General features: G+C 57.0%; 1 protein-coding gene across 7 annotated transcripts in view; it reads right to left on the minus strand.

Moving 5' to 3' along the window:
• Nucleotides 1-12,415, minus strand: part of KCP (kielin cysteine rich BMP regulator) — a 46,617-nt gene that overhangs the window by 6,557 nt on the left and 27,645 nt on the right. Inside the window, exons 14-34 of one of the 7 annotated variants that reach the window (XR_001500238.3) lie at nucleotides 10,593-10,686; nucleotides 10,388-10,467; nucleotides 10,218-10,311; nucleotides 9,800-9,885; nucleotides 9,644-9,725; nucleotides 9,232-9,384; nucleotides 9,038-9,141; nucleotides 8,867-8,960; nucleotides 7,692-7,865; nucleotides 7,490-7,572; nucleotides 7,248-7,341; nucleotides 6,971-7,159; nucleotides 6,477-6,647; nucleotides 5,570-5,746; nucleotides 4,812-4,897; nucleotides 4,467-4,557; nucleotides 4,277-4,339; nucleotides 4,094-4,187; nucleotides 1,923-2,253; nucleotides 1,584-1,666; nucleotides 865-985 (exon numbers count right to left, since the gene is read on the minus strand). Coding sequence is in view for 5 of the 7 variants with exons in the window: in XM_024991152.2 (XP_024846920.1) it covers nucleotides 865-985; nucleotides 1,584-1,666; nucleotides 1,923-2,253; nucleotides 4,094-4,187; nucleotides 4,277-4,557; nucleotides 4,812-4,897; nucleotides 5,570-5,746; nucleotides 6,477-6,647; nucleotides 6,971-7,159; nucleotides 7,248-7,341; nucleotides 7,490-7,572; nucleotides 7,692-7,865; nucleotides 8,867-8,960; nucleotides 9,038-9,141; nucleotides 9,232-9,384; nucleotides 9,644-9,725; nucleotides 9,800-9,885; nucleotides 10,218-10,311; nucleotides 10,388-10,467; nucleotides 10,593-10,686 (2,671 nt within the window). In the remaining 2 variants the exon portion in view is untranslated. Of the gene's footprint in view, nucleotides 1-864; nucleotides 986-1,583; nucleotides 1,667-1,922; nucleotides 2,254-4,093; nucleotides 4,188-4,256; nucleotides 4,558-4,811; nucleotides 4,898-5,569; nucleotides 5,747-6,476; nucleotides 6,648-6,970; nucleotides 7,160-7,247; nucleotides 7,342-7,489; nucleotides 7,573-7,691; nucleotides 7,866-8,866; nucleotides 8,961-9,037; nucleotides 9,142-9,231; nucleotides 9,385-9,643; nucleotides 9,726-9,799; nucleotides 9,886-10,217; nucleotides 10,312-10,387; nucleotides 10,468-10,592; nucleotides 10,687-12,415 lie in introns of those variants that run through there. The other 6 variants (XM_010804494.4, XR_001500239.3, XM_024991152.2 and 3 more) reach the window with 6 other exon arrangements.

A 12,415-nucleotide genomic window follows, 5' to 3' on the forward strand; every position in this document is an offset into this window, starting at 1 on the left:
CCTCCTGCCTTCAGTCTTTCCCAGCATTAGCATCTTTTCCAATGAGTCAGTTCTTTGAATCAGGTGGCCAAAGTATTGGAGCTTCAGCTTCAGCTTCTTCCTTCATTCAGTCCTTCCAATGAATATTCAGGATTGATTTCCTTTAGGATTGACTGGTTGGATCTCCTTGCAGCCCAAGGGACTCTCAACAGTCTTCTCCAACACCACAGTTCAAAAGCATCAATTTTTCGACACTCAGCCTTTCTTTATAGTCTAATTCTTACATCCATACATGACTACTGGAAAAACCATAACTTTGACTAGACAGACCTTTGTTGGCAAAATAATGTCTCTGCTTTTTAATATGTTATCTAGGTTTGTCATAGCTTTTCTTCCAAGGAGCAAGCGTCTTTTAATTTCATTTTCTTGGGTTCCAAAATCACTGCAGATAGTAACTGCAGTGATTTTGGAACCCAAGAAAATAAAGTCTGTCACTGTTTCCATTGTTTTCCCATCTATTTCCCATGAAGTGATGGGACCAGATGCCATGATCTTAGTTTTTTGAATGTTGAGCTTTAAGCCACCTTTTTCACTCTCCTCTTTCACTTTCATCAGGAGGCTCTTTAGTTTCTCTTCACTTTCTGCCATAAGGGTGGTGTCACCTGTGTATCTGAGGTTATTGATATTTCTCCCAGCAACAGTTAGTTTCCCTGGTTTCCCCTTAGGGCCGTACAGGTCTCACTGGCTAGGGTGTGGGCTTCTAGAACAACCCACTGGACTGAGGAAGGGGCTGGGACTGTGGAGGAGAGCTGGCTGGCCCTTCTGGTGTCACTCTGGGGGATGGCAGCCCTGCCCTCTTGGCCTCCCCCCAGTCCGGGGACTCACCGGCACAGGTGGGGCAGCACTGCTGGGGCCCTGGGGTCAGGAGCTGGCTGGTGGGGCAGCCCGCTAGGTGGGGGCACTGCCGCCGGTGACAGCGCAGGCTGGGTGTCCCCTCGGGCTGCAGCTGAACGAGAGAGCAGAGGGTTGGGGTCCGGGCCACGGAAGCCAAGAGCCGCCCCCTTTCCCCTGGACTCCAGGCACCTCTTGTCTGCCTTGTGCAGGTCAGACTCCCGTCTGCAGAGAGATTCAACCTCTCCCCAGACTTGCCCCTCAACCCCCGCCCCAATCCTCAGAGGTGACCTATGGGGTGCCTGCTCCTGTAGTCACTTGGGCGTGAGCCTTTCTGTGACCTTTGAGCCTTCTGCAAGCTCAGGGCATCTTCCCTCCTCAGTCCCACTGCCTAATCTCCTGATCCATGACGTCATTTGCCTGCTCAAAACCCTTCCATTGGCTCACCGTGCTTTCAAACAGACTTCTCCCGATAGGGTCCCCGACCACTTCCCAGGTGCCTCCCCCCAGATTTCTAGCCACACCACCCTCCACTCCAGCCGGGCGGGCCTACACACTGCCTGCCCCACAACCCCAGACTTCCTGGCCCTGTTGGCCCTTCACCCGAAGCCCCTGCCTCACTCCCTGGCCTCAGGGACACACGCCTGTCCCTGACCCCACAGTGCCTGCTCCCCACAGTGTCCAGGCTGCCCCTCCACGGTGCCCTCCCCTACCTCACAGACGCAGACTTCGCAGGGGTCTGCACCGGGCTGGAAGCTCTCTCCTGGCTCATACTTCCGACCCTCATGCTCACAGTCTTGTTGGAGGGTGAAGGTTGGGGGGTTGGGGGGGTACGGGTGGGGTGGGGTAAGAGTAGAACAGAACCAGGGAACTTTCAGACTGGCCGCCATGCCATGGGGGGGGTTCTTTGCCCCTTGGACCCCCCAACCTCAGAGATTGGAGTGTGTGTAAGAACGGGGGCCACCCAGCCCAGGCAATGGCAGGGAGATGCTGACTGGTTCTGCCTCCTTGCCACCCCCCGCCTCACCCCTCCCCAGGCATCGAGGGCATACCAGAGCACCGAGGGCAGCAGTCACTGGGCCCCTGGTGGGGCTGGGCACAGGAGGTGACACACTGGATGCGGGCACAGGTGATGACACCCTCATGACACATGCAGGAGGAGCAGGGGCTGTCAGGGGGCTTCCAGCTACTGCCTTCGGGGTGCTCCTCCCCATGAAACAGGCAGCCTGTGTCCAAGGTGGGCAGGGGTGAGCTCTGAGTCTGGGTTCTGCATGTCTGCCCCGATCCCCTGCCCCACTCTGCGTAGTCAGTAGGGCATGTGGGTAACCAGGAGGGGCTTCTTCGGGGCTGGAGTAGGAAGCTGGGACAGAACCCCTGTGTGTGCTGGAGGGGAAAGACACTGGGTCAGGGTCAGAACACCCAGGTTCTAATCCTGTTTCTGCTTGCTTGCTAGACCCCGAGCCCGGCAGTAAGCGCTGCCCGTCACAGCCCAGCACCAGCAGCAGTACCCGGCCTGCGGCAGGAGGGCGATACACACACGTGACACTAGTGGTAAAGAACCCGCCTGCCAATGCGGGAGACACAAGAGGCACAGCGTGGATCCCTGGGTCTGGAAGATCTCTCGGAGGAGGAAATGGCAACCCACTCCAGTATCTGTGCCTGGAGAATCCCATGGACAGAGCCTCGCAGGCTTCAATCCATGGGGTTGCAAAGAGTCGGACAGGACTGAAGCGACTTAGCAGGCATGCACGGGATGAATGAAAGGTTCCATCACTAGCCATGTGCCCAAGGTAACTCCATCTCTCCAAGCCTCAATTTCCTTACCCATTAAATGGAGGTTTCTTCTGTCCTGCCTACCTCCCAGGCCAAGCAGATACTCATGGTTCTTATACCATTTGGGGCAGTGTATGGGGTTAGGGTCTTCTTCATAGGCTAAAAAAGACCCCTATTCTAGAACCAGGCAGCCTAGATACAAATCTTGACTCTGCCACCTACTTGCTAAGTGACCACGGGTAAGTTATGCTAACTCTCTGTACCTCAGTTTTCTCACCTGTAAAATGGAAATAATTAATCATAATACCTACCTGATGAGATGGTGTGTATAAAGTGCCTAACTCAGAGTCTGGCACATGGTGTATACTCAACAAATGTTAACTATCATGAGTACCATTATGAACCACAGCCTTTGACTGTGTGGATCACAACAAACTGTGGAAAATTCTTAAACAGACCGGAATACCAGACCACCTGACCTGCCTCCTGAGAAATCTGTATGCAGGTCAAGAAGCAACAGTTAGAAGGACATGGAACAACAAACTGGTTCCAAATTGGGAAAGGAGTACATCAAGGCTGTATATTGTCACCCTGCTTATTTAACTTGTATGCAGAGTACATCATGAGAAATGCTAGACTGGATGAAGCACAAGCTAGAATCAAGATTCCTGGGAGAAATATCAACAACCTCAGATATGCAGATGACACCACACTTATGGCAGAAAGCGAAGAAGAACTAAAGAGCCTCTTGATGAAAGTGAAAGAGGAGGGTGAAAAAGTTGGCTTAAAACTCAACATTCAGAAAACTAAAATCATGGCATCTGATCCCATCACTTCATGGCAAATAGATGGGGAAATGGAAACAGTGACAGCCTGGAAATCAGTCCTAAATAGTCATTGGAAGGATTGATGCTGAAGCTGAAACTCCAATACTTTGGCCACCTGATGCAACTAACTGACTCATTGGAAAAGACACTGATGCTGGGAAAGATTGAAGGCAGGAGGAGAAGGGGACAACAGAGGATGAGATGGCTGGATGGCATCATTGACTCAATGAACATGAGTCTGAGTAAATTCTGGGAGTTGGTGATGGACAGGGAGGCCTGGTATGCTGCGGTTCATGGGGTCGCCAAGAGTCGGACACAACTGAGAGACTGAACTGAACTGAACTGATATGAATGGGGTGTGGTTAGGAACAGGATAGCTTTGAGGATATTCCAGTAAGAATCTAGAAGGAGAAATGGGCTGGGCAGGCCAGGGGCAGGAACAGGAAGGAAGAGATGAAGGTGGGCATGGTGAGAGCTCAAGTCCTGAGGTGTGGGCAGGCCAGAAGGGTGGACAGGGAGGTGGAAAGGCTGGAGGAGAGCTGAGGGGAGGGCGGTGGGGCAGATGGAGGGACACGGGACCCAGCAACGGAAACAAGGGGGCAGCCCCCATCAGCCCGGCGCACCTCTGCAGCGAGGACAGCAGCTCCCCGGCTCCGTGACCTGGAGCGGGCAGGACAGGGGTGGGCAGCGCTGCCGCACACAGCTGACCTGGCCAGCCTGTGGGAGAGGCAGGCTCAGTGGGCTGCTCCCCCCGCCCCCAGCCCCTCGGCCACCTCCCTGCCACACCTGACAGAGACAGCGCTCACAGCTGCCTGTGGGCCCCTCGAACTCCTCCCCGTCCTGGTGCTCCTGGCCCTGAGAGAGGCAGCCTGTGGGCGACACGTGTCCTGGGTGAGGGTGCAGGGTCGAGCCACCTTGCCCGGTCCCACCTCAGGCCTGGCAGAGAGGGAGGGAGGAGGGGCAGAGAAGCGCGTGGGGGCAGGCGTGTGTGCTCACTGTGGCACACGGGGCAGAAGCAGGGTCCTGAAGAGGGGCGAGGGCAGAGAGCTGGAGGACACGGCTTCTTCTGGCAGCGCATGGAGCCTTCCTGGGGGAGAGAGGTCGCCCGGCCACATCCCGACCCCCGTATCATCACACCCTCAAACAGGGCTGCACACGGCCCCTCCGTGGGGAGTACCTGTACTGACCCCCTCCCCTGGCCCCGGCAGACCTGAACCCAATCCTGCTCCCAGTGGATGTCACAGGCAGAGTGCAGCCCGGGAGGAGGAACAACCTTTTTTTCTTGCCAGAGAGGAGGATCAAGGGATTAAGGGTTCCCAAGCCCCCAGAGGGCCACCTCACCTGGCAGGTGCAGAGCGAGCAGGCGGGGTCTAGTGGGTCAGGAAGGGTCTCTCCAGGGGCAGCAGTGACGCCATGATAGAGGCATCCTGGGAGAAAAGGGAATGCAGTGGAAGGGGCTGCAATCAGCGGAGCCTTCCACCCACCCACTCACACACACACACACACACACACACACACACACACACACCGGGCCACACACCACAGCCGGGCCTGGGGTCCTCTACCAAAGCTTAGCTACAGTCCGAAAGGGAGAGGTGAATGGCTGGGAGGGGGAGGGACGGGAGGAAAGACTTCGGCCAGACCACGGTGGAGAGACTTGTGTGCGTGAAGCGGGGGAGGACAGAGTAAGATTGCAGAGCACAGGCCAGGGTGGGAGGCGGATGTGAGGGAGGGGCACCTGGAAATAAAGGTGGGCTGGGCTTGGGAGGGTGGATGAAGGAAGCCAGGAGGGAAGGAAGGTGCTGGGCGTGTTGGGTGACTCAAGGGCTGTGGGAATCACTGAACGGCTTCTAGCCTCATGACATGTTTGAGGGAGGCAGGGTGACAGCCAAAGGACGTGAAGGTCTGGCCACACAGACCTTCTGCGTATTTGGTGAGTACGACAGTCAGCGTGAGGTGACAGCAGAGACCCAGAGGAGGCTGAGAATGGGGTGAGGAACCCGAGGAGAATCCAGGGTGTGGGCTTGCTGTGAGGCTGTCTCAGGGGAGGGTGACAGTGACCAGACCCACTGACAGGGGCAATGGGAGGGCAGGTCTACCCTGGCAGGTCGGGCAGCAGTGCCCAGCTCGGGTGAGTGGGTGGCTGCAGCCCAGGGGCTCACAGGGCCGGCGGCCGCAGGTCACGAAGCCTCCGAGGCAGGTACACAGGTTGCAGGGCTCGCGGGGATCTGGGAACTCCTGGCCACTCAGGTAGGACTCCCCCAGATACTCACAGCCTTCAAGAGAGAACAGGGAGGCCAAGGTGGAGGAGCGGAAATCAGAGAGGAGACCGGTCATCTGACTATGAGCTTGGACCTGGCCTGAGTTCAAGGGCTCAAAGGGCACCTGGGGGCAAGGGGCAGGGCTAAGTGCTGGCAGTGGAGGGGGCTGTGCAGGGGGGTGGATGGACTGGCCAAAGGACAGACTTTCTCCCCTTTGGTCTGCAAAGAAGCCCCCTGTGCAGTCTATAGGGAAAATCCACCTAGAATTTAGTCCAGGGCTTTTTTTCTTATAATAATAAATATCTTTGACCCATACCAGGGCAGTAAATTGGATGGCATCACTGAGTCTATGGACATGAGTTTGAGAAAGCTCCAGGAGTTGGTGATGGACAGGCAAGTCTGGTGTGCTGCAGTCCAAGGGGTTACAAAGAGTTGGACATGACTGAGTGACTGAACTGAGGGCAGTAAAGGGGCTTCCCTCGGGGCTCAGATGGTAAAGAATCTGCCTGCAGTGCAGGAGACCTGAGTTTGATCTCTGGGTTAGGAAGATCCCCTGGAGAAGGAAATGGCAACCCACTCCAGTATTCTTGCCTGGAAAATCCCATGGACAGAGAAGCCTGGCAGGCTACAATCCATGGGGTCGCAAAGAGTCGAACATGACTGAAGTGACTTAGCATGCGCTCTGGGCAGTAAAGAAGACTTTGAGCCTGCTCTCCCAGCCCACCCCCCAGTCCCTTCCCCTCACCATCACAGGCAGGGCAGCAGTCACCCTGGGCAGGGAAGGGGCACTGGGCAGGTGCACAGGCCCTGGGCTCACAGCTGATGCTGCCCTCCCAGCAGAGGCAGATGTGACATCTGGCAGTGGGCGAAGGGAAGCGCTCCCCGCTGGTGAACTCCTTCCCCTGGTACAGGCAGCCTAGTGGGACAGGTGAGAGGCTGGGGGCTCGTGGAGTACCAGGCGCATTACCAGGGCATGCTGCCCTCCCAGCCCTAGAGGCCAAGCCATCCCGGAGACCACCCCCCACCCTGCCAGGCCCTGTGGATCAGGTGGGCACTGTTTCCCCATTTTCTTAGTGAGAACCCCGATGTGGGAGGGGCAGGCCAGGAGGAAGTGGGGAGAGGAGGTGGCATCCTCCTGGAGATAAAGAGGGGCGTGGAGGAAGAGGGGCACCAAGAAGGCGAGGGGTGGAGTTGGAAGAAGGGGGGACAGGGCAGGGAGGGGGATGACCAGGGCGTTACCGTCACAGGAGGGGCAGCAGGGCCCCTGGTGCGGGTGGGTGCAGGGCACGGGAGGGCAGGGCAGTCTCCGGCAGGACACCGAGCCGTCCAGGCAGAGGCAGCGGCGGCAGGGGTCGTCGGGCGGGGAGAAGTACTCCTGGTGGTGGGCAGGGACCAAGCCCCCTGGCCGGGGGCAGCCCGAGGGGGCAGCTGCAGGGGAGAGCCTCCATCAGCGGGGCTGGGGACAAGCTGTGGAGGGGATCCAGCCTGGAGAGGTGGCGAGGGGCGCAGTGCCTACCTGGGCACCGTGGGCAGCACTGTCTGGGCAGCAGGACCGGCTCTGGGCAGGGCAAGGGTGGGCAGCGGCGCGCCAGGCACTGCACAGTGCCTCCCTGCAGGTGGACCAGTCCAGGGCCAGTTAGCGTAGGAGGTGGAGGAGCCCCCACGCCTTCCCACCCTGATCTTGGCTGACCTTCCTGGTCTCCCCAAGCCCCACCCTCCCTCCCCCGACTCCTCCTCCCATCCGTATGGCAGACTCACCAGACAGTGACACAGACGGCAGGGATCGGAGGGGTGGGGGAAGTCGGCCCCGTTGGGGTACTCTTTCCCACCAAAGGCACAACCTGGAGGAGAGGGCAGCTAGAGGCCCAGGGGAGGCCCTCCTCCCCCAAGGGCACGCTGCCCTCTCCAGACCTAAAGGCCAAGCAATCCCGGAAACCACCCCCTATTCTGCTCGCCTCACCATTGCAGTTGTTCTGGCAACAGACACCAGGCAGCGGGTGGGCACAGGAGGTCCGGGGGCAGAGCCGGGGTTGGCAGTGGGCATGGCCTTCCCGGCACTGGCATTCCTGGCAGGGATCTCGGGGGTGCGAGAAGCGTTCACCGTCCAAAAACACCTGTTTCTCCAGGACGCAGTCTGCACAGTGGGGTGGGGGGTGGGCACGATGGGGGCACAGAGACAGCGCAAGGAGCAGACTGACAGCCCCTCCCGCCTTGAGTCCAGAGCCACCGCAGAAGTGCCACTTAGAAGCTGTCCCCATGGAGTGAGAGGGGGAGGAGGGGCTGTACACACGCAAGGGTATCTCTGTGAGCACACGCGCGTGTGTGTATGTGTGTAGTCCCTTTACCTGCAGGCAGATGTGTGTGCCTCTGAGGGTGAAGAGCTGTAGCGCGAGTGCATGTGCCTGCCTGTGTTTGTGATTTGCGCCCCGCACACTCTCCATGTGGGCAGGGATCAGGGCACACCACATCCCAGCTCCCAGCCTATGGTATGGAAAACTTGAACACCTGTCATCTGAACCCGTCTTGTACAGGTAGTTACACGAGATCCGGGTGTGCGGGCAGTGGAAGAGGAAGTAGTACAAGATGGGAGAGAAGGGTGGGTGTAGTAACATGAAGGACAAACGGATGTCTGCCATGTCTCCCACCCCTGCCTTGTGAGTTCCGGAGAGTTCCAAGCTGTGTCAGACTGAAAACAATTCAGAAGGCCATTGCTGTCTAAAGTTAGGGTTAAGGTTAGGCCCCCAAGGTGGGGCTTCCCTGATAGCTCAGTTGGTAAAGAATCTGCCTGCAATGCAGGAGACCCTGGTTTGATTCCTGAGTCAGGAAGATCTGCTGGAGAAGGGATAGGCTACCCACTCCAGTGTTCTTGGGCTTCCCTTGCAGCTCAGCTAGTAAAGAATCTGCCTGCAATGTGGGAGACCTGGGTTCAATCCTGGGTTGGGAAGATCCCCTGGAGAAGGGAAAAGCTACCCACTTCAGCATTCTGACCTGGAGAATTCCATGGACTGTATAGTCCATGGAGTAGCAAAGAGTTGGACATGACTGTGCGACTTTCACTTTCACTAAGGGCCCAAGGGTCCATGGAGTGTTAGAGTCAAGGGTCCCCCGAGCCACACAGGTGCAGTAAGTACATACCTGGGCACCTGGGGCAGCATTGGCTGGGTCCCCTCTGAGGCCTGGCACAGGTTGTGGGAGGGCAGTTGACCAAGGAGCACGTCACGGTCCCATCCTGGGAGCAGGTGAGAGGGCAATGGCAGTGGGTCCTGGGAGGGGCTGAGCCGGGCAGCAGCAAGCCTGGGGAGGTACCTCGCAGTGGCAGGTGTGGCAAGGGTCTGCGTCTGTGAAGTTCTGCCCGTTGGCATACACTTGGCCATGGTAAGTGCAATTCTCACAGCTGGGGCAGCAGGCACCTGGGCAGGGCAGGTGGGTCAGAACCCTACACATCAAGGTGAACTGGTCAAGGCACAGGGGAGAAAGCTAGCTCGGGGCAGGGCACTCACCCGGGGGCTGGGTGGGGTGCTGGCAGGGGGCTGGGGAGCAGAGCAAAGTCCCACACACAGGTACCCCAGCTTGACAGGAGCAGGTCGTGCAGGGCTGGCCATCAGGCTCCCACTGGACACCCTCAGCAAACTCCTCTCCATCAAGCACGCAGACTACAGTGGTGTGAGGCAGGGAATGGGTGTCACCATGGCAACCCAGGCACCTCCATCCATCCCTGTCCTTCCCAGACTACCCAGAACCCTTCTCAGGACCCTAGCTTCACCATCCCCACAGCAGCCTCTGAACCCACTCTGGAATGGCTGGTGGACTTAAGGATGTGCCCCCACTCCCTTACTGTGAAGAAACACTCCTGGCTGCTGTGAGCAGCACCCTTTCATGGTTGTTCCCTGCCCCGTCCCCCAATACACACACCTGAGCAGGGCTCGGGGCCAGAGTCAGGCAGGGTGCAGGGCATGCCTGGGCACTCACGCTCCTCGCAGGAGACTTCACCAGCCTAGGAGGGAGGCTGGGTGAGAGGCCCTCAGGGGACAAGACAGAACTGGGATGTGAGACAGCAGGACTGCCTACCTGGCAGGAGCAGTGGGCACAGCGGCCACTCTCTTGGAGCTGGAAGGTCTCCTGGTTCTGATACTTGTGTCCCTGGTACTCACAGCCTGGACAGGAGGACAGAGGGGCAGGGGGACAGGGCTGGGGGCTGATGGGGAAGCCTCACCACACCTGAGGCCTCCACCACCCCTCCATCCTGATAAGGACAGTCACACATGTCCTCCAGGAAGCCCTGCCTGCCAACCTCCACCAGCCCCCAGGTGCCCAGCATGCCATGAGGTGAGGAGAGAACTCATCCCTCACCCTTGGTGACAGAGCTTAGGTTGGTTCAAGGGGGCTTCTGTAGGTTCGGTAGAGGCAACCACCCCCACCCCCAGACCCAGAGCCTCTCCTGGGGCAGTGGCTAGCCCTCCCCCTGGTGACTGGAGCCCTCACTCACTGTCACAGACAGGGCAGCACTCCCCCGGGGTCCTGCCTGGGTGTCTGCAGGGCGTGGGTGGGCAGGGTGGAGGCTCACACTGGACACTCCCATTCTGCCAACAAGGCCTGGTCAGCATGTGAGAGGCAGGCCCAGACGCCAACCCCTCCCTACCGGGCAGCCACACTCACGACACAACGGCAGCGCGAGCAGGGGTCCCCAGAGCCCACGGGCTCCCCGCTGCGGTAGTCCCGCCCATTTAGGAAACAGCCTGTTGGGAAGACGGTGCTGAGACCCTCCTCAGGGCCGTGTGCCAGTCAGTGTCCTGATCTTCTCAGGAGGCCTGTGATAGGCTGTCCATCCGCTTTCCGATCCCCCGACCACCTGCTGACTCACCATCACACACCGGGCAGCAGGTGCCCGGGAGGGGCCGGGCAGGGTATGGGCACAGACTGGCACATTCCCGCTGGCGGCACAGGATGTGGCCTTCCTGTGGGGGACAGAGGAAGGGGCTATCAGAGCGCAGCCAGGTAGCAAGATAGCCTTCGAGTCCTAGCTATCCATTAACTAGATGTTGTTATGAGCAAATTGTGTCCCCCTTCATATTCTTATGTTGCAGTCCTAACCCCATCAGAATGTGACCTTATTTGGAAATAGAGTCGTAGCAGATGTAGTCACATAAGATGAGGTGAGACTGGAAGGGGGTGGTCTCTGATCCAACGACTGGTGTTCTTTTAAAAAGGGGAAATTTGGACACAGACACACACAGAGAGAGCAGCATGTGGAGACAAAGGCAGAAGCCACAGGGTGCCAAGGATTGCCATCCAGCTGCCAGAGCTGGAGAGGGGCCTGGAACAGTCTCCCTGACAGTTCTCAGTCAGAACCAACCCTGCCAGCACCTCGATCTTGGACTTCTGCCTCCAGAACCATGAGAGGACCAATCTCTGTTGTTTAAGCTACTCTTTGTGGCACTTTGTTACTGCAGCCCTAAAAACAAATACAGATGTATAACCTGGCATGTCACCTAAAGTTCTCTGTGACTCAGTTTACTCATCTGGAAAAAAAAGAGAATGATCCTATTTGCAGGAATAGAAATGCAGACGTAGAGAATGGACTATGGCACGAGGGAAGGAGGTAGGGGAGGGGAGGAGCTGGGAGAGTAGCGCTGAGATATATGCACTACCATGTGTAAATAGCTAGCTGATGGGAAGCTGCTGCGATAGCACAGGGAGCTCAGCTCGGCCACCTAGAGGGGTGGGAGAGAGGCTCAAGAGGGAGGTAACATGTGTATACGCATAACTGATTCTAGTCTAGTCAAGGCTATGGTTTTTCCAGTGGTCATGTATGGATGTGAGAATTGGACCATAAAGACAGTTGAGCCCTGAAGAATGAATGCTTTTGAACTGTGGTGTTGGAGAAGACTCTTGAGAGTCTCTTGGACTGCAAGGAGATCCAACCAGTCCATCCTAAAGGAAATCAGTCCTGAATATTCATTGGAAGGACTGACGCTGAAGCTGAAACTCCAATACTTTGGCCACCTGATGGGAAGAACTGGCTCATTGGAAAAGACGCTAATGCTGGGAAAGATTGAAGGCAGGAGGAGAAGGGGATGACAGAGGATGAGATTTTGGATGGCATGACCAGCTTGATGGACATGAGTTTGAGTAAGCTCCAGGAGTTGGTGATGGACAGGGAAGCCTGGCATGCTTCAGTCCATGGGGTTGCAAAGAGTTGGACACGACTGACTGACTGAACTGATAGCTGATTCACTTTGTTGTACTGCAGAAACCAACAGAACATTGTAAAGCAATTAAACTCCAATAAAGAACTTTTAAAATAATGAAATAAAAAAAATTTTAAGGAGACAATAATAGTGCTATCCTCACAGCCTTGTATGGGCATAAGATAAGTATGTCACCACATACTTATCCATCCATCTCCAGAAGCTGACACTTAACAAACACACAGCTGCTACGACTCCCCACGGTCTTTCCCAGACAGACCCAGTCCCTGGAGTTCACACCTATACCTGGCTCGCTACCTCCAGCCCCATGAGTGTCTCTCACAGGTGGGGTGGGCATGTGGGGTGTCCATGTGAACAGGGCGGGGAAGCACATGGTAACAAGGGGGTGGGTGCACCATGGCCTTCGCAGTGGAGTCCTTCGTCCTTGCTGAGCTGCCAGGAAGCTCTGTGGCTCTGGCTTCAGCCCTCTGAATCA

The sequence above is a fragment of the Bos taurus genome, chromosome 4 (assembly GCF_002263795.3).
Source record: "Bos taurus isolate L1 Dominette 01449 registration number 42190680 breed Hereford chromosome 4, ARS-UCD2.0, whole genome shotgun sequence".
In the NCBI taxonomy this organism is placed as follows: Eukaryota; Metazoa; Chordata; class Mammalia; order Artiodactyla; family Bovidae; genus Bos; species Bos taurus.